Source organism: Egretta garzetta, unplaced genomic scaffold, assembly GCF_000687185.1.
Source record: "Egretta garzetta isolate BGI_Z169 unplaced genomic scaffold, ASM68718v1 scaffold575, whole genome shotgun sequence".
Taxonomy (NCBI): Eukaryota; Metazoa; Chordata; class Aves; order Pelecaniformes; family Ardeidae; genus Egretta; species Egretta garzetta.
The window spans coordinates 1,889,352-1,914,511 of record NW_009259790.1 but is presented as its reverse complement, the minus strand read 5'-3'; the positions used below and the strand labels follow the sequence as shown (position 1 = coordinate 1,914,511).

Sequence of the window (25,160 nt, the reverse complement as noted above, 5' to 3'; positions counted from 1 at the left end):
AAGATGGCACTGGCGGTTAGGTTAGCAGTGTATCGGCAGCGGCGTTTTCAGTCCAGAAAGAACAGGGTAGAGAAAGGGGGGCGGCCGGGAAGCGGGAGTAAAACTTCACTCCTCCGAGAAAAGAAGCAGAACTGCAAAACGTTGGGATAATTAAACGGTAAATATTAAACTCGCCAAGTGCTTGGTACTCATTCCCTGTAAAAACTTAGTGGTGTGAAATGCAGAGAAGACGCTAAACACATATTCTTCTGGATTTGGTCTCCTAGATATTTAGAAGTGTGACCCGAAAACAACACTTGTAGTTTTCGTTTACTGTTTGTTGTGGAGATCCCTTTAAATTCCCTATGAAACTTCTCCTGGACACCTAAGTTATATTCCATCTTCCTGCATGAAAGGAATTTTGTTTATTGACCTGTGGGGGGTGCTGGGACCAGCTATCATAGAATCATAGAATGTTTTGGGTTGGAAGGGACCCCTAGAGGTCATCTAGTCCAACCCCCCTGCAGGAGCAGGGACACCGCTAACTAGATCAGGTTGCTCAGAGCCCCGTCCACCCTCATTGTAAAGAATTTCTTCCTTACATCTAGTCTAAACCTACCCTGGTTTAGTTTGAAACCATTACCCCTTGTCCTGTCACAGCTGGCCCTACTAAAAAGATTCTCCCCATCTTTCCTATAGGCCCCCTTTAGGTATTGAAAGGCTGCAATCAGGTCTCCCCGCAGCCTTCTCTTCCCCAGGCTGAACAAGCCCAACTCCCTCAGCCTGTCCTCATAGGAGAGGTGCTCCAGCCCTTGGATCATTTTTGTGACCCTATGATCGGTGGTTTGGGGGGTTTGGGGTTTTTTTTTTGGTGGAAGAAGCATGTAAACATGTTAACAGAGGTACTTTCGTAAAGGTTGAGATCAGAGTTACTAATTTGGTGGTGCTCTGATGCAGGTGTGTTAAGAGATTAATAGATCTGTATCCTTTTGGGATGTTCTTTGAACTGTAATCAGGAGAACTCACACCTGATGGCATGAACAAATTTCAGTTCTTTAAAAGTTGCCATTTGTCAGCTTCTCCGTGGTACCTCCATGTGTGCCTCTGTTTCAGCAAATGGAGCAATTCGAATTAGCTTCACCTGCAGTGAAAGGAGGCTAATTTGAATTACCTTACTGGATAGTCAGCCCATGTTAAGTGTGTTTGCTGCTACCCTGGGATAGCTGTCCCAAAGATGATTTGTTCTGTTTTTCCAGTCCTTACGGGCATAACTGATGGCCTGGCCAACCTGAACACTCACTAGAGTTTCTCTGCTGGTCTTGTTCATTGCTAGCTTTGAGGGACGTACCCTCATCTGGACTATGGAAAGCTGGGAAGCCAGAATAGTGCTGCTGTATTCCGCTTTTGTCTTGATGTCCTGGTTTCAGCTGGGGTAGAGTTAATTTTCTTCACAGTAGCTAGCATAGTGCTGTGTTTTGGATTTAGTACCAGAAGAATGTTGATAACACACTGATGTTTTCAGCTGTTGCCAAGTAGTGCTCAGACTACTCAAGGACTTTTTGAGCTTCTCCTGCTCGGCCAGGTGCATAACAAGCTGGGAGGGAGCACAGCTAGATCAGCTAACCCAAACTGACCAAAGGGCTATTCCATACCATATAACGTCATGCTCGGGGGGGTTAGTTAGTTCGTTCGGTCGGTCGGTCGCGGGCAGAGTGGTCGCAGCTCGGGCTGTGTGATCGCGGCTCGGGGGGGAGTGATCTCAGCTCGGGACAGGGCTGGGCATCAGTCAGCGGGTGGTGAGCAATTGCATTGTGCATCACTTGTTTTATATATTCTTTATATTCTCTTACCATTATTATTATCACTATTGTTTTTCTTCTTTCTTATTAAACTGTCTTTATCTCAACCCACGGGTCTTTACTTTTTTTTCCTTTCCTATGATTCTCTCCCCCATCCCACGGGGGGGGCGGGGGAGTGAGCGAGCGGCTGCATGGTGCTTAGTTGCCAGCCGGGTTAAACCACGACACTTGATCATTGTGATCACTGCAGCACTTTGAAAGTGTGATGATGTGTAGGCGTGGAAACTGCCTCAACTCAACTTGCACACCTGCAAGTTTTATGATAAGGAGTGGCCTCAGAGGGCCAGTTATCTTAGCTGACGGAAGAAGAGTTACTCCTGGTATTACCGAGCTGGTGGCAGGAGGGAGCTAGATTTTTAATAAATTGTGTTTGACTGATGTCCTTCCATTTCTGGCCTACTAGCTTATTACAAAATAACACTCTTTTATGTGCTATACTTGACAGTTGCAACTTGTCATCACAGTTCCTGTGCAGCTTGTGCCTGTGCTTGTTTTATTTGTGGTTTTGTATCTTTGTGAGTTGAAAAATAATTTTGTGATGGGAAGAAGCAGAGGAGGGGATTATTTGACTTATATGTAGAATTCAGGAGTTGTATGTCTTCAAATATATAAAATTTTTAATAAATATATTTGGTTGGCATCAGAACTAGTATTTAACGGTAAAGCAATTTCTAATGCTAAAGTTCTTCCTTAACTGTATGGGGAGATTGAAAGTGCAATTTGAAATTGGAAAGATCTGAGTAGATTAAAAGGAAATACTTGATTGGGTTTAAAAAAAGATGCCTACTGTCTGAGCCTAACTTCCTCAATGCGTCTGGAAAAAATGTTACTATCGATCTAAATAATGATTTATGAAAACAATAGTTTTTATAACTAAAAAGGTAAATTTGATTTTAAAACATGTACTTGCCTGTGGTTTCTTTTGATGTCTGGATACTTTTGTTTGAAAGTGTCTTCTATGTTGGTCATTACCCTTGTTTGAGCTCTGTGTGAAAGCCCTTATTCTTTATGCTGAATCCTCCTTATGCAATGTTCTCTTCTGACAAAATCTTTTTTAAAACACAACGTGAATTTCCTAGTAAGTCTTTACAAGACTCTGATGCTGAAAAGATAATGTCAGAGATTTTGTTGGAAGGAGAAGACAATCACCAGGTTTTTTTCTCTCTTCCCTAAGTCTCACTCTGATGAGATGGAGGCATTGCTTTAGGAGAGGGCTTTGATGTCTGTTTTAATGTACGAAACTAGGCCTTTGTACAAGTCTCTCCGACTGTCTCGAGGAGATACAGGGGAACAGTCATATTTGTGCAGAATTTATGCAACTGTATAACTGAGTTTATAAAGGTTTACTGTGGGGTAGCTGGAATGCCCTGAGTTATCAATTACTTAAGCTTAGAGTTTGTCCTAGCTTTATGAAAGAATGTTTCTGATCACTATTTTAATTGACAGTAGGTGTCTTGGAGGGAGTCAAGAATGATGCAGTGTTATGGTAGAGTGGCCCTGCAGTCTTTGTTCTGCAGAGAAGACTGGAGACTCATCTTCAGGTAATTTTTTATGTGAAGGGAAATATTTCTTAGCTACTCTAAGTAAGTTACTTATAAATTTATGGATAAACTCTTACAGGGGAAAAAAACCCTCTAGCTGTTGCATCTCAGATGCTCCTCTAATTTACTTTGATTCTCTTTTACGAAGGTCTCAGTGGGGTTGTAGACTGTAGTATGGGGTGTGGGGAAATGTGTGTGGCTTCTTTGCTATCAAGGAAACATCTCTGACTTGAGGCAGTACAAATTTTCCAAGAAATATGTCACTAGCGACATTTGTATAATATACAACAAGCTAACAAGCAGGAGTATTTATTATTGTACAGAGTAAAGACAGATGTGATGACGGCCATTTGTAGAACACGGTTTAGTATATTCAGGTTTTATTGAAACCCAGGGTTTAGCTTGTGGAAAAAGTTCATTCAGCATAATCTCAAGCTTCATCTGTTCTTGTATTGGTGTGTACATCATAATACCAATATGAACACAGTTTGGGGGGGAGGGTTGTTTTTATATTTCTTGGTCTTTGTAAAACAATCATAACCCCAAATTGCCAGTTGGCGCCAAAGTAAGTGCTTTATCTCTGATACATTCCAATTATAAATTCTGTAATGCACAAACACAGTCAAAAAGTACTGCGCTTGTTTTGCAATGTTTGTATTTGGTGTGTGATATCTGAAGGTAAGTTTGTGGCATATATAGCCTACAAACCTTTAGAATGGTTAAAGTTCATAAAGAAAAGGCATTTTATGAACTTTACAGGGCATATTAGGAAGTTTTAATTTGTTCAGTTTAGTGGGTACTACTTTGTAGGTTTTATAATACTTGGCCAGGTTCTGATGTTATTAGCGTAGAACAGAATAAGGAAAGGGTGGGTGATCTGGTATGGGGACTGCCTCTACAAGAGGACGTATAATGGTAAATATTTAAATGAAGCAGCTTCATCATGAAAAGAAGCTTCATGCATGTTGAAAAGCTCATAGCTTATTCTCCTGAAGAAATGCATAGAGGTGTTCTAGAACACAAGCTGAGCAGAATACAAAATGCAAATATGAAGTCCCACAATCCAGTACATCTTGAAAACCTTGGAAGAAGTCAAAAAAGTCATGAATGAAGGTGGCTGTAATCTTGTCTACATCAGAAATAATTTTCTAATCCTTTCTTTGCCTTATTGTAGTTCTGAAATATCCCTTAATTTATCACAGAACAGCCTTATTCTTTGTACTTAGTTTTACAAATTCTTATTTATTGTTAAGAGAGTTACATGTAGCCTGTATTCAGAAAAATGTGATGCAAGCACTGTTTACTTTCTTGTTAAATTCAAGACGAGTACTGTAAAGTATAAAAAAGAATTGCAGTATTTTGTAGCTGATAGGAGTGCCCATATAAACTAACTTGGGGATTATCTCTTTATCTATGACAATGCAACTCAATTAGGAGCAGAAGTCTGTATTGCAAGGTGAAATACACCCAGTAATCTGCAATGATATTTTAATAGTTTTTGACTTCACTCTGAGAGGCCTTAAAGGTTCATTTGCATAAGTGAACAAAATGTTGCATTTGACTCACAAATGAAGATAAGCTATCTGGGGAATACTCAGAAGCTTGCCTGATCGCAGAGGCACAGCTTGCTAAGGGATGTTTCTGTGTGTCCTGATCTGAGCAGCTCAGTGAAACCCTTGCACCAGCCTGGCAGTGACATGAGAGTTTCACAACAGGAACATGCTCCTCTCTGGAATGTCTTGTTTATTCTGTATTTTGAGTTGCCCTTTTTTCCTCCCTGAAAAAAAAATCTCACTTGGAGGGAGGAAGAAACTCTAGGTTTTTTCCTTCTTCCTTTTTCACTCTGGCACTAAGTCGGAACAGTGTTAGAGCCCACCCCCCGCCGCCCCCCCCGCATCTCCCTTGCTGTTGCTTTTATATGGGATGTCAGTATTGCAGCTTGTTCCTCTCTCCACCAGCAAAACATGTGGACTAATTCAAGAGATTATCCTTAGACAATTTTGCTAGAGACTTGACTCTGTGGTTGACAAAAATAGGTAACAGAATCATGCTATATTTTTCCAAGTCTTACCACAGCATCTTGTGTTTTGATCAGTTTTTCTTCTTGATGGGTATGGGTTTAAACTAGTGCTTGTTCCGTGATCTCGTTGGTACCCCTGCGCAGTCATACATGGTCAATGCATGCAGCATGCAACTGTAAAGTCCTCCTCTGTGCTGGACATTAGAAGACTTATTTTAAAATAAGGTGTTTTGCTCTTGTGAAAAAGAACAGGGAATGTCCAATATTACTTAGTACGTCTCTGCAGTTGTTAGTACACTATCAGAGCTTCTAGGTTTGTGCAGTTAACACATGGTTACTCTCTGGGTAGCCTAGGAAACGCACTCCCTTCCAAACAGTTCATACCTTCTAAAAAGGGCTATGGCAGGATAGGCATTCTTGGAAGCTTAGGTTTTTATGATTGGGCTGAGCCAAAGAAACATTCATTTTTCAGTGACCTAGTCAGTACATGAGGGATTTTTGTTGATGATTATTAATAGTATTTTTCACTTTTAAGTAGTAAGCATGGACCAATGAACACAGTTTTCCTTTTTTATTTGAGACACTTAGCAAAAATGCTGAAATATCAAACATTTCCTCAGTAGCTACAATATTGCCACTATGTACAAAATATTTGATAAATGTAGTACACATATAAAAATACAGTATGCATTACATATATACAGTACAATGTGCAAAACGTATGGCATTCAAACATATGGAATTGATCTTAGGGGTGCAAACAGCAAATACAAAGGCATCATGGTTTCTTATAGAAAGGCAATACATAAACTGACGCCCTGATTGCCATAATTTGCATTTAGTAAAGTAGTGCTTAAATGAAGAATCCCTAGAGACAGGTGTCTTTTCTTCTTCTTTTCACAAAATGAGATGCTAAGACATAATTATGACTATGAAAATAAGAAGAGAAACACCTACTAGGGTTAGCGTTATTTCTACTGCAAGCAGTACTGTGAAGAAAAATCCTATTTGGAAAAAAGCCTGTGCTATTACTTAATACAAATTTTTCAAACAACAAAAACAAATCCGTACTGTTAAACATCAAATACAGCTTTGAAAATATCTACATCCTTAATTTTAAAAAAGATGGATAATACTTTTGGGGATTTAATTTCCTATGCTTCAAAATACAAAGTGCCTCCTTTGGCAATATAAATGGCAATGCTTTGGTTCTTACTTAAATTTTTATATTATTATAATTTATTTTAGTCTGTCTTTTGAATATCTGAGCTGTATTTTTTTATAAAAATAGTGTGATTATATAGTTACCATTCCCCGCTTTTTATTGAGAATTTGCTCTCATAGCTAGAACGGCTTTTTTTGGCTAGATTTCTACAAATACATTTATGCACTTTTAACTTTAAAAGCCTTTATATTCAGTATCGGACACTACAGAATGATGTAGGTGTCTCTTTTTTGCACTTTATTCCTAGCAAACTGGTATAAAAGGAATATTTGAGATTACTTCAGGTTTTAATGGATGCTCTTTATTGGCCATGTATAGACTATATGCAACTTCATTCCACATATCTCACATAAAAACGCATCTGTAGTATGGTCTAGAAGTTATCAAAAGGCAACTGAATAGACCACAATATGAAGAATTTTAACAGAGTATTTAATAGAGATAAGTGGAAGAAATTTTTTTTCCAGTTTTAATAGAATTTGCATTGCGTTTATAATACACCGAAGATGTCATCCAAATAATAATTGTTTACATCAGTGAGCTTTACTGTGTTTGGATTACATAATGCCCTTCCAGTTAAATGTATTCTGTGATTGCATTTTCCCTGCCTTGAAAGCACAGCTTGTGCTTGGTCTCCAATTATGGTGCCTACACTTTTCAGGCATCTGAATGTTTGAGATTGCCCAACATAAAAGTTTAATATTGAAACTTCTGTTTTGATCGCCTGCTTCCTTGAACATAACTCCTGTTGGTGAATTTAGAAATACCTTGGAAAGAAATTTCAGTATTAAGTAGTGATTATTTCTAAGAGCTGCGGCCTCAGCTTTTTAGAGGTCTGATTCTGCAAGCCCACATTGCTGGCTTAGACTCTAAATTTCTGTAGAGAACAACTGCCATAAATTCATTTTGTTCTCAAAGGAACTGCTGAATTTATGACAATGATTTCTTAACTGTTTACTAATGCTGAATGGCACTAAAAGTGCATAAAAATACCATTTCTGTATTAAACGCAGGACGTGACTACCCTTGATTAACATTAGGCTTGTAAAATGTGTATGTCTTGAGCTTTCTCTGTGTCTAGAAGTGTTAAAACCAACTTTTGATTTTCACACTGATAAAATGGTATTTTTAATTACTTTGAAGGTTCTACTAACAACACATTTGATAGGATGTGTTCTGTTAATATACTGCAGCCGTTAAACAGCAAATTTAGTGCCAGTGCATTCCTTTGCAACTGTTCTCTTAATGAGAAATATGTTCAGTTCTGTACAGTCAAACTGCACAGTCATGATTCAATTTCTAAGATGTATTTGTCTTACAAAAATTGTCATGTAAAACATGCACACACAAAAGTCTAAGCAAAACCTATTTCTGCCATAACAGGCATACATAACTATGGCAAATATATCACATTTCAGAACAAAGTCTAAAGCAAACCATTACATATAAGGTTTAATACACATAATTCTGAAATGTACAAAAAAGTAATCACACATTCCCTACGCTAGAATATTTGTACTTTAAAAACTAAAATGATCCCTTAATTTTATTTTTTTTTTTTAATTTATTTTTTGCAAATAGACTTTTAGAGTAGAAAGCTATACTGTACTGATAACAACACATCTCAACTGTTTGGGTTTATTTCTGCACATAGATTCCTATGGATTATAGTTAACATTCTACACTGCCGATAAGGATAGTTTTGTAGCAAGATGCCTTTGCCAGTCTTAAGCTCTATTTACATGCACATCAAAAATGACAGTACAGTTGCTCTAGGTTAATCTGTCCTCTAAAAATTAATTTACTTGCCTCTTATTTAATCAGAAGGCAGGGTCAAAAAGGGGTAACTCTAGCCACACATACGTGGTATGATGTCTGATGTATCACACATAATAAATTGACAGTACTACAGAACACTAAATTTCATTCAAAGTTGTTCCTATCAGACCAAGAGTCCTTAATTCTTATTCTTGTAACAGCTGAGGGCACTTAGTATCTCAGAGTATTAGCTCCCAAGATAATGTGATGAAAAGGAATGCAAAAAGTTGAATGTATTTGTCTGATGTTATTGAAGAGTCCTATGCCATCAAAATTTAAGGCAGACAGTCCATGTGTAATACTGTACTCAAGTATTGTAGGCACAGCAATAAGGAATAAGGAAATATGTCGTTCAACTTCATGTTTTGATGTGAAAAATCTCCATAGATTGTTTTTCCCTGCTTAGTTTCGGATTAAATAAAACCTGGCCTGTAAAACAATTGAAGATATGTAATGATTTGAAGTGCTGATAACTGATACGATGCAAATGTATGATGCCAATTTAAACCCTGAATCAATGATATAATCCAATATTTTATCTGAAGCTAATGGAATTCTGTACTATTAGTAAATCAGACTGCATTGTATATCTAGAGACATAAATTTGCAGTTAATTCCACAACATTTTCTGACAGAAGTGTTTTGTTTGATATTAACATGATTGTGTTGTGGCTTTTTTTTTTTTTAAATGTGATACAGGTTGCTAAACAGCTCACAGCTATGTTCTGGGTTCATTATTTCTTTGATACTCTTTGATACATACCGTTACTCTAAGAAGTAAGCAAAAGCTTCAGGGAGTTTTTTCATTAGTTCCTACAAAACTTTATTTTTGATGATTGGTGGCGAGGAATGAATTCTGAAATGAGATCAGTTTTCAGACTAGAAAATATATTACATTTCCATTGTTCAGAAAATAGGGCACTGTTCCTTTTTATCTTAATTTAGGAGTTCCCTAATAGGAAATAATTCCAATGTTATCTTTGATTATCAGCCTATGTCATCTATGAGAACATTTAGCAGCTATTACCTGAGAGACAACCATAGAATTACAAAGTATTCTATTTGCATTTTTCCCCAACTGCTTTTGTAATAGACTCTGAAAAAAAAACCCCAAACCTGAGGGCTTTTAAAACCCAAGATTTTTGTGTGCTGTGTTGTGAGGTAAGAGCTTAATTTTTGCTATTATCTGTTTCAGGCATGAAATATGCCTTCTTATCACAAAACAGTACATCCTGATGCTGCTTATTAGCCTTTTATAATTTTCCATAAGCATGTGCTGTTTGGGATTCTCACTGAGCATCTTCTCTGTTTATCTTTCCTGATGTTACGTAGTGGTAGACAAAGCTGTTGAGTAGATAAAGTATTCATTAAGAAATTATGGTTGTCCTGTCAGTACTGTCCCCTGCAACTGGGTCTGATCCTACAAACATCTTTTATTGAGGACATTGGGACCATTCTTGCATAGATGCTTGCAGGATCATAGTGCACAACAGCATTAATTAAACTTTTCTACTTCCTCAAACTGTTCTAATATGCTGAGATACTGGATTCAATGATCTAACAAGTATCCTCAAACACAAAGAAGATTAGGATATTTACTATTTCTATTTTAGTAATCTCTTGTATGAAGACCACTGTTCCCCTCTGTTCACAAAAATAAGCTATACAAAGTTAAAAGAGTATACAAATAACTGTCTGATATACACATTAAAACCTAGCTATTAAATCCAGAGCACTGCTATACAAAATTCAGTGTTCTCAATATTACCTGGCATAGCTACAGTGGATTTCTTGCAGTTACACTTAATGTCCCTTTGGATGCAGTTAAATTCTTCCCTCATGATTAAAGAACGGGGGAAGAGTTTTAAAAACCACACAACCAAAATACAAAAACAACTTGGAACAAATTGAGAGACTAGATACACGAAATTTCACTGAACCAGCCAGTGTTTCTACTTGCCTTAGCCCTCAGTTCATTTTGAACCTGGCTCAGGCTATCCACAGGAACAATGAAGTGCAGCAATACCTCCCCCTCCCCCAAACATTTGCTCACTGTGTCAATACAGACAGTTGAAATCTCACTTTTTCTTCTCTAAGTTTACCCATGTTGTGTTGCTCATTTAAGCATTACAAAGTCAGAGACATAACTTCTTTCTTAAACATTTGTGATGCATTTACCTTGGGGTACTCTTAATCAGTAAGTACAATCATCCTTTCTTGACTTGTAAAATATAGCTTTCAGAGGGCCCTGATCTGCATTACTGATAGAAGCGTAAAGTAATTCACTGTTGTAAACTTGAAAATCAATAAGGAATTAGCTTCCAGCATTTGTTCTTCCAAACATTACTGTCTTAATTTATCTAAACTGCAGTCAGAATGGTATAATAATGGATCTCTGCTGCAGAGAGACTTGGGGGTCATGTTCTCATTGGCTATAGCTTAATCCCAGTGCAACTGTAGATCTTGTGGATCTAGAAAGTCAGTGGAAAACATGCTGGGGGCAGTAGAACTAAGAGGAGTGAGTCCAGATGAGGAGCTGGGCATTGTAATGTCTAGCCATTCCATATTGTCCAAATTTGTATCGGGAAGGTCAAGAGACAGACAAGAATTATTAGTGGTAAACTGTGGGTCAGATGTTTCCATGGGTGAATGAGAGTGATCTAAAATGCTGGAGTGATTAAGCAGATCATTCTGGAGGTCTTCAATTAAAGAAAATGATTCTCTGTCCTCATTACTGCTTGTCAGTTGAGGAATTTCATTACCTGATGGTAAAGTTCCATCCAAGAGGGCTTCAAGTTGGTTTTCCAAACTTATAGACAAGCTGGTGGTTGGTTCTAAGGACACAGGAAGAGGGGCCATTTGGATTTGTGGTGGTGGGCGGGATATCACTGTATTCACTGGCATTGTAGTGATGTTGGCTGTTACTGGTCTCATTTTAGAAATGGGAGATGGTTCCTCCTTTATTGGAAGGGAAATCTCTGTAATAAAAAACAAACCCACTGTTAAATTCAGAAAAGATAATGACATATTTCCCTTTTTTTTCCCACTTTGCAATGCATCCACAGTGAACTCAATGGTGTAACAGTAATTTTGCTGTTCTGATAATACAAACACTACATACATCAGACTATGTCAGGTAGACTATGAACAAAGTATTTTAAAACAAGTTCCAGAGTTCTGTTTTAGTAATACTTCAGCCAATTAGAATATTTATATTGCTGTAAAAAGGAATAATCTTCTAGATGTTAGCTTTACCTCCTTCATGTTTATTGTTCTTCTGACTAATTAGAATAATTATGGAACCAACACATTTCCTCATTTAGAGAAGAGTACCTGAACCAATTTTAAGTTCCATCCCTGCTCAGTACTGTGTCCACCTTGATGAATTAATCTGAGAGATCAATTGATGGGATTAGTATGTATGCATTCCTGATTCTAGAATCTAAAACTACTCTTCTGTCAAGAAGTTCCATGTAAGACATGACAATGGCAGTAACAATAAAAGGAAATAAAACAAAGTAAGTTCCAATTAATTCTGATATGGGAAAGGAGTCCAAAAATAAGATTAGACAGACCAGAATATGCAAATAAATCCTCTAGGACAGATGATGTTTCTGCCAGCAAAAATTATACCTGACAATATATTTTGTACCAGTTTTCCAAGCAAAAACTACATTCTTAAAACCTGCAAGAACATCTGTTGAAATGACTGCTTAGTAAAAGCAAAGCAATACTGAATGGACCCTCCACTCTCTTGAAGTACATTAATAAACTAAACATTTTTCAGTGTAGAACTTGCTTATGTAAGTGCAAGAGCCCTGAATGTTTTACTTCGTTTTTCATAAAGATGATCAGGAAACATTTGCTTTTTTATGGCAACTTCGCAAATATGGAGCAGTTACTAAGATCAAATAGGTTTATTAATGTAACACTCAAAGCAAATATTTAAGGAAGTACACCAATGTTTCCTACACCTTCTGTTCCAGAGGCAGAATTTCTTTGAACTATCCATGCAATATTTCAATAAAAGCACTGAAAGAATTTTTTAATTTAGCTTGAGTTGTTCACTGCACAGGTCACATATCTCAGTCTGTCACTCCATTTTCTTCAGCTGACTTTGCAATTTGCTTTGAAAAAGAGAAAATACTTTGATGTTTAGAATATGGCTAAAGTGATAGCCTAAAATCAGTCACTTATGGCCTGGCATTCACTGCTGTCAAGATCCTTATATAACAGTAGAACAAAACATTAAATTAATTGAATTGCTTGGTACCACAACATTTCCCAGTATTGTAATGGCTTCTTAGTCTACAAAGCCTAATTATGCCTGAAAACCTCCTTCTTTTACTGCAAAGTTACTTTGTATGCTACTTTAGTTATTTCAGTTCCTTTCTGATAGCTCCCTTATTTTAACTGACATAGACAGTTGTTATTCATTATTTCTATGTAGTTCATACATACTTTTTCCAGTAATGTATCTTTCATGTTTAGAGTTGATAATACATGGTTATATTTAATGAAATTTTAGTATCAGCAGGCTTTAACTCTTACCTTATTCTGTTTTTTTATAATTTCAATATACATTATATGGACTTGCTCAACTTTTCCAGTTTTGGTAAAATATGTCTGTGCTAACTTAAGGTGCTATTTTTATAGGAACATAGAATGGTTTGGGTTGGAAGGGACCTTAAATATCATCCAGTTCCAACCCCCTGGCCAGACCTGGTTGCTCAAAGCCCCATCCAACCTGGCCTTGAACACTTCCAGGGAGGGGACATCCACAGCTTCTCTGGGCAACCTGGCCCAGTGCCTCACCACCCTCCCAGTGAAGAATTTTTTTTTTTACCTCTAATCTCAATCCACCCTCTTTCAGTTTAAAGCCATTACCCCCTGTCCCATCCCTACATGCCCTTGCCAAAAGTCCCTCTCCAGCTGTCCTGCGGGCCCCTTCAGGCACTGGAAGGCTGCTATAAGGTCCCCCTGGAGCCTTCTCTTCTCCAGGCTAAACCCCTCCAACTCTTTCAACCTGCCTTCATAGGAGAGGTGCTCCATCCTCATCTTTGTGGCCCTCCTCTGGACTCACTCCAACAGGTCCATGTCCTTTTTATGCTGGGGGCCTCAGAGCTGAACACAGGACTCGTTTGAATGCTGTGTGGATTACTGCAAAGGTCTGCCTGGGCTAATGTACAAGCAGAGAAGTTCCACTGCAGGTTGACTGTATGGGTTTTGGTATATGTTTTCAGTAATACATGATGATTGCAAACTTTCAGAAATACTAGTTTCATCCAGGCTGGATAGCTTCTACCTCCTCTCCCTGGAAGAATTCTTTCCTTTGATTATAACACTGAATTTTTATTATCAGGTTTTAAATCACTACATCACACAATTGTCAATTAGCTTACCTCCGCTCTTGATGAGAATATCAAAAAGATCATCCATCTGCTGACTGTGTGCGCTGGTAATCTGTAAAAAAAAGGCTTATTCTTTTTCATGTAGTATTTACTCTTAAGCTGATTGATCCTAGCTTCTTCTCTCAATAGTACATAAGTACTAACCTATGGTCAAGACTAAAATTCTTCACATGAAACTGTCAATCTAAAAAACAGAGACATAGTTTGGACAGACACTTGTAATCCCTGTGGTCAGTTTCAGTACAAAGGAATAGGGAAAAAAATCTGAAAAGCAAGACAAAGATTTAATGAAGGAAACCTAGAAAAGAGGTTCAGAAAACCAGGGGTAAGAAGGAGAATTACACTGTTTTGTATAGCAGGGTAAGTATCTGGAATAACTGCAGGACTTTGGGGGTGTACCCTGAACCACTTTCTTTCAGTCATATCCTACAAATAGCCGTCACGTAAGATGCATTTTCCCCCCCAATTTGTAGATTCATGTTGGTTTCTTTTTTAAAGGGGGGGACACCTTTAATCATCTGTTTATCTGTTTTAAACAGCCATCTCCTGAATATCTGAACCTTAAGCAAAAGGTAAAAAAACAACCCACAAACCCATTTGTTCAAAAATGGTCTAGAAAAGTGGAGACTTTCATGACTGTCTCAAAACTAAAACATTGTTTTAAAACACTGGTTATTCTCTGGAGATGGGAAGTAATTTGTCATCAGGAGATCTAGCTCTTGAAAAGAGGCCAGTGGGGAGGCAGTTTGCTAACTGGTAGCAATAAGAGTCGTGTAAGAAGACCTGTGTGCCTTCATTGTGAGGATGTGTCACACATGCCAAGAACATATGAAATGGCATTAGATACACATGCTTCTGCCTGAGTGCCTGCCACCACTAAACCAGCAACCAATACTAAGTTGCTACAAGGTTTTTAGGACAGTTCTGAAACACATGAGGTTAGGGATGCTCATTGGATTTGTTTGCAACTTTCCTCCAACATGAAGGGTATGGTATCATGGTAAAATGACAAAGAACTCTTAAGATTATTCATCAAGTTCATATATGCATGAGCATAGCTGCATAGTATGTTTGTTTAAGCGTGCATAAACACACTCACACTCATTCTCAAGTTTACTCACTTTGGAAAATATGGATATATTTTCTCTCTTTTAAGTCTGAAGTGTGAGTATCATACATCCTTGAAACAAGTCAGTTGAAGGCTAGTTATTGTTATGTAGCATTAGCAGCATTATCCCAATTATATACATCACCAACTGGATACTGTAATGACTTACTTACATGTCTGTTGCTTTAATAAAAAGAAGCATGAAACAGGAGTCCTGTAGTTAAACACCATTATGAACATTTTAACAGGATATGTTAGAAAATCTTGACACCAAACAAAAAGCTAAAACAAGCAATGGCTTTGACAATTCTAAAGAAAAAAAAAAAAGTATTTTTAATCAACTGAACAGAAGAAAATAACTACCTCACGGTGTGATGTCTGAAGATTGCGGGTCTGTTTTATGGCCTCTTCATAACGAGGGGGATCTTTTGTCTTGGATACTGTGTTGTTGAAGAGGGATTGTTGAACCATATAAGGCTGGGCTTGAGATGGAGAGCCAGGCTGCATGAAATAACAAAATAATGACTAAACACTACATTCTAGTGAATTCAAGATGTATCAAGTTCTACAGATTATCCTATTTTGTCATACCAATCTACATACTTACAAGTAACAATAGGGATAAAACAATATTTTCTTTCTCGCTCACACATACATACATATATGCATTATTAAAATCTACAAAACATTCTTCTTCCTTGAGTGAACTGCAGTATGTACACAGTCACGTTATTTAAGAATAACAATATAAAACTGAACTTTATGGAACATACTTGGGCTAATCTTACCTTATTAGGAGTAGCAGCTCCATTCTGCACAGAGGGAACCTGATTACCACCAGTGTGAATATTAGAGTTTGATGTTTTATTAATGAAAGATTGTGAAGGTGTTGTAACTGGTGCAGTCTGATATGAAAATACTGTATTTGATGTGGTAGGTGGAAAAACCTGTAAAGGATTAATATATCAGTCTTAGGTTGTGGTGTTTTTATTTTTTTTTATTTTTTTTTAAATTAATACCATTGGGTAAATGACATTAATAAAGTTTAAGACTTCTTTTTTTTTTTTTTTAAATACTTGCTTGCTTAAATTGTCTATTAAGGGAATGTTATTTGTACTGATTTTTCCCTCCAGTGGAATGATTTGTAAGTCTAGAGCAATTACTCTCTGAAAGAACCTTTATGCTGTGACATGCTTTCATTCATCACTGATAACTAAAAATATTTTCCTGCAATTTTCCAGGAAGCATGAAGAAGTGTAATATAATTTTTCCGAAATAGAATCAGAAGAGTATGGAACAGTGTGATACAGTATGCACGATTTCCCCACCTAGTGGACGGTCAATAAAATGAACTTCTTTCTGGCCTGATACAAACTAGTCTATGTATCCACACTTGTCCTATGCTGTCTGTTTTAAGACAGAACGGTTTGGTTTGTGCCATGTAATTCTAATTTCTTTTCACCACAGGTATCTATGAGTAGTGAGGGAGAAACAAAAGATATAACTAATGAACTTGGGTATGAACTGTAAATTTGGTTACTGGTATATAAACTTTTTATTTCTCCAAGTGATAGTCTATACACTCATTGCAAATGATTCCAAGCAGTATCCTACTTCTCATATTTTTAAGTTAAAGGGAGAGGAAGAGGAGCTATGATCATGTGTGTGTAAGACTGTTTTAAATTTAGTATCACTCCCAGATACCTTTAGGACAAAGGTGTGACAAATCTTAGATCGGGGTGGAGACAGAGCTAGGATAAGCTTTGTGGAGTACAGTCTGGACACCAAATTAAGTCTGCTCTGAGAGGGCTTAATACAGTTTTTGTTAGCCACCTGGATCATCTGTGTGAGAACGGTTGTGCTTTCCAGCTGTCTACCACTAAGGTGAATGGCTGTGGAGATGTCTACTTATTACTGAATGAATTGAGGAACCAGGACCATGTGGTAGCTAGAATGTGAAGAAACACATCAAGTGTGTATGAGAAAATAAACAGAATAATCAGCTGGTTTGCATAAAAATCTGAGCTACCTGAGAAAGTCTAGATGGATTCAAGGGAAACCGGTTCTGGAAAACAACTATTTATGGAGGTGATCACTATTAGGAAGACCAACTTCCCTAGGAAGTGTTAAATTAGTGAGTAGCATCACTCACTCACAGTTCATTAGCTTAATCTGCCTGCTGAAATATCCAAGCCTCATGAAATGCAAACAGCAGACAGGAAGATCTAATGCTGAATGCATGAAGACTGCCCTGATTATTGTATCACATCATTATTTTACATTCTGATGTAAAAAACAGTACAATTACGCTGTCTGGTTTCCTGTGTAAAAGACAGCAGTAGACATGTGAGAAAACCAGCTAGGATAGGCAGGCTGTTCAGGTCCAGGGTAGCCAGATGTCTGCATCTGGGAATTATGTGGTCTCCATGACAACTGATCTGAATAGGGGGAAAGACGAGAGGGCACAATTCTCGGTTATCTCCTGCAATCTTTTCAAGGAATTTCTAGACAGCAAAGGAAGCAAACTGATAGTCTCTGGCACAAGTACGTTCCTCAGGAAGACTGGAAAATTTCTACATGGGACCTGTCGAAGGCAAGATTAGCCCCTCACCAAATCCCAGAGAACCTGGATGAAATCTGCTTTCTGAATATATGTCAGACTTCGGTAGGATAACCTCAATGTCCATGAAATGAAACCGATTGAACAAGCAGTCTGAAGAGTAATGATGCTCATTTAGTTGTGTTCCCCTTTATTAGCCAGCTGTCTATAGAATGGCAGGGTGTAATCATACATCTTCTAAGTTCTTACCTGGAACACAGGTAGAAATCGCAAATCACATCAGAACATGGGTTTTATGATGCATTTCTGTACACTGAAATATAAACTTTGAAGGCTGAGGTATTGTCTAACAGTTACATAACATACTATAAAAGTTACTCTCTTCATCTTTAAATTTCAGTTGTTTCTGAATTATCGTTTTTGGGGCAGGCTGAAAAATGTTGTTCTCCAAGTCATAGCAGCCTTAAAGTTGATAGCACCCAAACAGCAATAAAGGTCCCAGACCAATCAATCTCTGAATAACAACAGAGGCCAGCCTGGAGAGGCTCAGAGGAGGCGAAAGCTCTTTCTTTTGTAATGAATGGTGCTGGTGGGTTGGTATCAGTTACCCTACGAACATGACTGGATTGGCACTCACAGCTGTACATCCAGTGCTGATGAACACCTGGTTTGGAATGCGAAATTTCAGAGCTGATTGTTTTGGATAGAGAGGAAGAAGAAGGATCTCCCTCTGAATCATTCCCTGCATTCCTCAGGAGGAGAGGTATCATAGGTATGGTGGGGTTTTGACTCACTGGAATTGCTATCCTCAGTATCTGAGTCCATGGCTTTCTTCATAAGTAAGGATGAAATCAACAAGGAAAGTAGGAAAACTAAAAGGAACTCATGTAAAAGAATAAATCTCTGAAACCATAGGTAAAAGCTTTCTCTTAAGAACTGCCTATAAGAATCTTCCATTTTGAGCCATTGGCAAATAAGAGAAACTGACTGGAATACCTGGTATACCACTTGTGCCAAGCATGAGGAAGAATGGAGTAAGAGCGGTGCCATAAGAGTACCATTAAGATAAAAAGTCTTTAGCCTTATGTATTTGCAACTGAAAAATAAAGTCCTGCACGGACTAAAATTTTGGAAAGAGAAGGATTTAACAAGCCCATTGTATCACACAGAAAAACATGGTACTGAAATGTTCAGTGACTTGATCATTTATATATGATGCAGATTCTAAAAGCACTGCCTAGAATTAGATTACACAACTATTTATTGTAATGCTTATTGCTATCCACAAACCTTTCTGATTTGTTGGGTCTGACCAAGTGCATGCTGTGTGATGGTATTTTGTTTTGATTGTGGAGTATGCATCTGAGGTGCTGTCTGGACCAGGCCAGAGGAAGAAATAGGAGCAGGTATTTGTGATAGGGTCTGTATTCCAGCTTGTGATTGAGCCTAAAGGATGAAGATAAAATATTTGCATTATTCATCTCACAATAAATTACATCATGTAAAAATCTATTGCACAGATTATACAGAATAGCGATAGCATGTATTCTGGGAAAGACGAACATGAACTGTGTATAAGAGACAAAACTTTTTCATTGTTTGGTACTGGTGAGTTCCCAGCTAAAAGGTGGTGTTTATTTTGCCAACAGGGTTTAAGAAAGATAAAGACAAACTGGAGTGGGACCAGTAGAGAGCAATGAAAATAATAAAGAGATAAAGAGAGCATAACCAGTAAGAAAGGACTGTAAGAACTGGGTTTGAGTAACCAGAAAGACAAAACTGATGACGGAAGAAACAAGTGGGTTTTAAGAAGATCATAGTAGTTTTCAGTGGTCACTGAAAGGCAAGAAAAGCATGTCTAACCTCAGGAAAGACAATTTTAGCTGGAAAACTTTCTGCAATATCAGTGAAATGAAATACCAGAACAAGCTGCTTGAGGTTGCTACAGAATTCTATCAGGATTTTGGAACAATTTAGACAAAGATCTATATGGGTGATCTTGCACTGTGGACTGTAGGGCCCATCCTCATCAGAACTTTACAGCCCTCATAAGCATTCATAAATGTGATGGTGGACATGCTAGCACCAAAGCCTAGGCCCATGACATGCCACAACAGCCAAGTACACGCTGGAGAAGAATATTTTGCTGGCACAATAGCCATGTGGGTGGCAGGGGATTTCATCTAGCTATGTCCCTGTAATGCCACTGGGAAGTATATGCTTAATTCTACCTTAGACCAACAGGTTAAACTCTTTCAGCTTGGTCAGGTTACTCTTACAGTTCTTTGTTTATAACCTCCCTTGGTTTATGCTGTATTTGTTCACTGTGATACTATCTATAATCAGCCTAGAAATAGTATTTTTGTAACCATGGTTTCTTTTTATAACTCCACTGGAGTTCTACAACCTAGCATTCATATTTTTAAATATAATGAGCCATCACCACACAAGGAAGTTCAAACACATATTCTGCAAACAGGTATACCTCAAAATAATGTACTGGGTTTGTAGCTCTATTACAGTTTGGAGTTAGCAAAATGGTGGTATATGCTGATATAATCAAACAAACTGTGCATGGAGGCAGTACATGGCAAGAGAATTACTTTTCAGGAAGGAGCATCTGGGAACAAAAGTCACAAAGAAAGCAAGTACTGGAAGCAGCTATAAAGAGATTGGCTTTTAAGTTTTTCTACTCTTTTCCCTAAAGCAGAAACAGGCTAACCCTGATTTTAAAGTTAATTTTACAAGCAGCATAATTTACCTATTTATGCTAGATTACGCAAACAGTAAAATGCAGTATACATGATGAAAAATAAAACCACTCTTACCTGCAACTTTATATTTCCAACTGGTAGCTGCACTGCAGTGGTCGAATTCGGTCCCTGGATAGATAGTGGAAGGAGCAGCTGTGCAGTTCCTTGAGTAGTTAATAAAGCCTGAGGTTGGGCAACAACTGCAGTTTGTGGCTGCCTCTGTGGATTAACATAAAATTGAGAGATGGCATTTTGAGGTTCAGCTTTGGCCACAGGTATCTCCTGCTTGATAACAACTGCCTTTTTGGCAACTGGATTCTGGCCACTAGTATATACTGATTGTCCTAAAGAATGACTAGCTACAGGTACAGATTGACTTGTACTAGAGCAGTCAGTAAGAGCGTTTTCATCTTTGACAGCAGCACTGAATTGCTTCTGTTCCAAAGCAGCTGTGTTACCGGAAGCCTGAGACTGTTGCTGTTGTCCCCGTTTTTCAACCTCAAGTTGCATTTTCAGTACTTCCACGAGTTTTTGCTCTTGCTCCAGTTTCCTTTTGAGCTCTTCAATCTGCTTTTCCTTTTCTTGAAGCTTGCGGTCCTTTTCAGCTACATCAAACTCCATGGCTGAGATGTTTCCACTACTGCGATTCTGATTATCATCACTCATATTTGCTCTCAGTGGTGAAGTACTTAAGAACTGGGATGGTGACATCATGGTCATCATTTCTGTGAAAGTATCTGCCATACCAGTATCATCTGTGCTTAGACTAGATTGTTCTGAAGGAGAAGGAGATATAGGCAAAGGAGAGCTAATGTTTTCAGTATTTACTACTTTGCAGCCAGGTCCAGTAGATGTTTTTTCTGAAGGAAAGCTGGATATTGTATTAGCGACTGGTTTATTTAGTGTTGTAACAGGAAATGCCACAGTCACTTCCCCACTGTTACCTGTGGCCCCAGTAGAAGTGGTTACTGTAACAGAGCTACTAGTAGCAACCCCATTGTTATTATTATCTTGATAGGGTTTCAGACGCTCAATAAGATCTGTTTTTGTTCCAGACACTGGTAATCCCCTCAATTTCAACTCCATTTTAAGCTCTGCTACCTGAAATAAAATAAAGCACTATAGTAAAAAAATGACATATTAAAAGTTACTTGTATACACTCTACCTTATTACATCTTAGTAAGAAAAATTATTTTTCAGCATCTTTGCTAGATACTACACCCCAGGGTTCTGATGGCGTGCACGATTCATGAATCTTGAATTCATGAGCTATTTCCATGACCTATTACTTACTTTCACTGTTTAAGTGGCCAAAACCTTAGCAGTGTTGAGTTGTTGTACAATGAATAGTAGCAAAGTTATGCTGATTTGTCGTAAATATTCAAAATGGGAAAATGAACACACAGCTCCAATCCTGAGCTAACAACTTCTGAAGCAAACCTTGTAAATGATGGCAGCAGTGCAGATAAAAGCACTGAACACTAGCACGCTGAACCCCTTTGTTACACTGTCAAGACAGATCTGTTTCTGAGAAATTTTATCAGGTCAGTTGGATGATTCAGTAGACCCATCAAACACAAAAGGCTCTCTCTCTAATTAGCAACTGAACAGTTACAGCTATGCGCCATCTGGGTTTCTGTTACAAACATAGAAAGTATAAGCAGTCAAAATTAATCTAATTTTTGATAGAAAAATGTTCTCAATTTTCCAATAAGCTTACAGACAAAGTGAAATGCAAATGTGTTGAGTGTAAATTAATTCTGGGCTTCAAAATATCAATTAAAAAAGAACAGTCACAATGAATGGCTTCCGTTTATAATATACATATATTGTATCTGCTTGTAATGTATTTGGGCTGTATGTATGGTAGAACCAACTCAAAAAAGAATAAGAGGTAGTGACGTCAGTAATATTTCAGTACTTTGCCAGTCTAGAGTTTTAAATTATAGATCTTCATGTTTTGGACATGATGAAAAGTCACAGCAATCCATTTGCATCTCTAAGAACCACAGCAATCTTATGTTCAGTAACTGTCTACCTAGCAATGATAATCAGCTTGTTTCCCTCAGTCTGGTGTCCTCTACACTTGCTTGAGAGCGCATTCCAATTTTTTCAACAATACATTTTTGAATTATTAATCAGAACCGATATAGATGATTCAGTGTTAAAACCACCACCAGCAGGTCTGCAAGTAAGGCTTATGCTACTGTTAACCACATTAGCAGGAATACCAACAAATTATGCAGAAATAGATAAGTGAACAGCTTTAATCACTGCAAAGCACAAATCCAGATATTAACTGAAATATATTAAAAAGTTAACAGTTAATAACAAAGTTTGAAAAGCTTATTTCAAACACTGTTGTTTGAATTGCATTTTATAGACTTGTTTTATATTAAAAGATTGGCTTTAACTGATGACCATACATTACTGTCTTGAGAATCTGATCTTCGAAAACCTCTTCTTTACCCCTTCAAGTCTAAAAAAATACTAACTCCCATCCCTCAGAAACCCAACACCTTGGTAAAGAAAGGGAGAAGTAAATAAAATGTCCACTAGATGGCTCTACTCCTCCACTCAGGTTTGGTGCGTTGGTGTAGTTGCTATTGAAAGGATCTGAATGTAAACCCCTGCAAGCTTCTTAAGATTCATTTTCATCAGGTCCCTCACAGTATTAATTGCTGTTAGTGTATTTCTGAAGGAAGAAAATCCTATGCAATGTCTTCATATTACAGTTTAAACAGAGTTTACACAGTTATTTATAACTTCAAGAAGCTTTTATGAAATTTAGTGTTCATTTTCACACGATGTGTTGAACTCTGGTAAGAGGATTTCTTATTTTCTATTCTCTTTTACTAATGTTAGTTTTGCGTTGGCTTTACAGCAGTGACCTCCCGGAGTATGTTATTATTAGGACATATTTTAATTTATACTGCTTAACTAAACTTCTTTATTGATATACTAAAAATTGTCATGAGGAAATTACCATACCAATGTTTAAATCTGCCTGTGCTAAAACTTCACATGAAATGCACCAATTTAAGTCCAGAAAAGTTATGTATGGAAAATCTGACAACCTCGTTCTGAAAAAGTTAAGAGAAAAGTATAGTTTTCATTGGTAAATAATACCCGGGCTTATTCTAACAGTAACAGCTAGCAAGTTACAACCTACAGTGACACACAGAAACGGACAAATCCCTCTTATTTTTTTACCTTCAAGTCATCCAAGCTTGAAGGTAGAGGTCCTGGTTTCCGGCTAGGAATATTACTATTCTGCCTTGGTGAGCTGGCAGCTGATGTTGGTGTACTGTTGTTCAAAGTATTCAGTGGTGTATTCCCGTTGTTACTCTGTTTGTCATTCACTGGCCTTCAAATGATAAGAAAAGGGGGGACAATAACATCAATGGTAAATATTACTTATGTTTTCAGTCAAGAAGCTGTGATTCTGAATCTAGTGTCTATCAATTTAATGAACAAACTGGGTTTTTTTACAAATACATATTTACTATAAAACATTACCATTAAATATGTTTAGTAAAACAGCACAGAGAATAAAACCGAGCAAAGAGTATTACGTTGATATTTTATTTTCTTTTCAGTTAAGCGTACAAATTTATGCTTCATAATTTTTATTATTTTCATGGCATCCCTGGAGGATACTATGGACTGCAGAATCTGTTTATACAAATTAATCATCAGCTAGGGCAACTAGTTACTTTTTTGTTTGACATCAATTAAAAAAACTTCACAATGTTGAACTCAATGTAACAACCCTACGTATGTGTCCAATATTCATAGATAGTAAGGACCAATGTGAAGGCAATTTACTCTGAAGATGATGTGTTTTTATCAGCTGTACTAATAAGAAGAATCTCATGCAAGGATCTTAAAATAATTGTAAAAAATTCAAAAATGCCATAATTTACACTAGGTACCATAAGTCAGCTCTTTTATTTTGTTCAACTCATTTATGAAGAAACGTTTCTGAAATGTCAGTAAATGGAACATAAGAAGCGTGGGTAAGCAGGCAGAAATGTCTCTAGTCCAAACGTTAGGATACATGGTAATTATAAATATAACCACAGATGGTATCTTTAACTTTTCTAGCCTCACTTGCTGAGGAAAAATAACTCAGTGAAAACTCATTTAAAAAAAAAAAAACAAAAAACAAACAGTTGAAAGTAATTTGAATATAGGGTTGTGTGATTGTGGCATATTACACTGTAAGCACTTCTAGGAAAAGACTGGTCTTAGATGGTGGGAATGGAAGTGCAGATATTTGGCTTCTCAATCTGCTGTAGGGTGCTGGCAACTTTGAAGGTCTGTTTTCTGAGTGCTTCTACCTATAAATCAGAAAGTATACTTCTCACTGTTAAAAGTGCTAAAGATCAACACTCATGAGGAACTCATGTAAGCATTAGAGATGAGGCTATAACCAACATATAGATTTTACCTAATTTAAAATGACTGTTTTTTATAAACTGCAAAAATGCGGTCTGTGAAACTGGTGGAAAACAAGACAATAAAACCACAACAATAGTACATGGCTTTTTAAAAAGCCATCGTCTGTAAGCTTCTCTTCTGCTCTGCCTACCTATGTCATATTTCCTCGCTCCTTCCAGTGGTGGGCAGAGACACTGGGCAATACAGGCGAACTCAGTCTATTAACATGCAGCTCCGTGACTCCTGTTGCCACCATAACCTCGGATTCTTTGACCATGGGATGGCCTACATGGCACCAGGCTTGCTGGCGTCAAATGGGAGCCAGCTTTCTCAAAGGGGAAAGAGGGTCCTTGCCCAGGAGCTTGCAGCACTCACTGACAGGGCTTTAAACTAGATGTGAAGTGGGGAAGGGGAACCTATCGGGCTTGCCAGCGACAGGCTA

General features: G+C 37.6%; 1 protein-coding gene and 1 long non-coding RNA gene across 4 annotated transcripts in view; one reads left to right on the top strand and one right to left on the bottom strand.

Moving 5' to 3' along the window:
* Positions 1-32: 32 nt before the first annotated feature.
* Positions 33-25,160, top strand: part of LOC118452362 — a 28,709-nt gene continuing 3,581 nt past the window's right edge. The window contains exons 1-2 of one of the 2 annotated variants that reach the window (XR_004842123.1): positions 33-157; positions 3,288-3,379. This is a non-coding gene — a long non-coding RNA (uncharacterized LOC118452362). Of the gene's footprint in view, positions 158-3,284; positions 3,380-25,160 lie in introns of both variants that reach the window. The other variant, XR_004842122.1, reaches the window with a different exon arrangement.
* Positions 6,656-25,160, bottom strand: part of MRTFB (myocardin related transcription factor B) — a 66,496-nt gene continuing 47,991 nt past the window's right edge. For both annotated transcript variants that reach the window (XM_009639577.2, XM_035895106.1), the window contains exons 9-15: positions 23,489-23,642; positions 20,350-21,375; positions 18,812-18,967; positions 15,750-15,908; positions 15,325-15,462; positions 13,845-13,905; positions 6,656-11,420 (exon numbers count right to left, since the gene is read on the bottom strand). In XM_009639577.2, the coding sequence (XP_009637872.1) occupies positions 10,882-11,420; positions 13,845-13,905; positions 15,325-15,462; positions 15,750-15,908; positions 18,812-18,967; positions 20,350-21,375; positions 23,489-23,642 (2,233 nt within the window). In that variant the 3' untranslated portion in view covers positions 6,656-10,881. The remainder of the gene's footprint in view (positions 11,421-13,844; positions 13,906-15,324; positions 15,463-15,749; positions 15,909-18,811; positions 18,968-20,349; positions 21,376-23,488; positions 23,643-25,160) is intronic.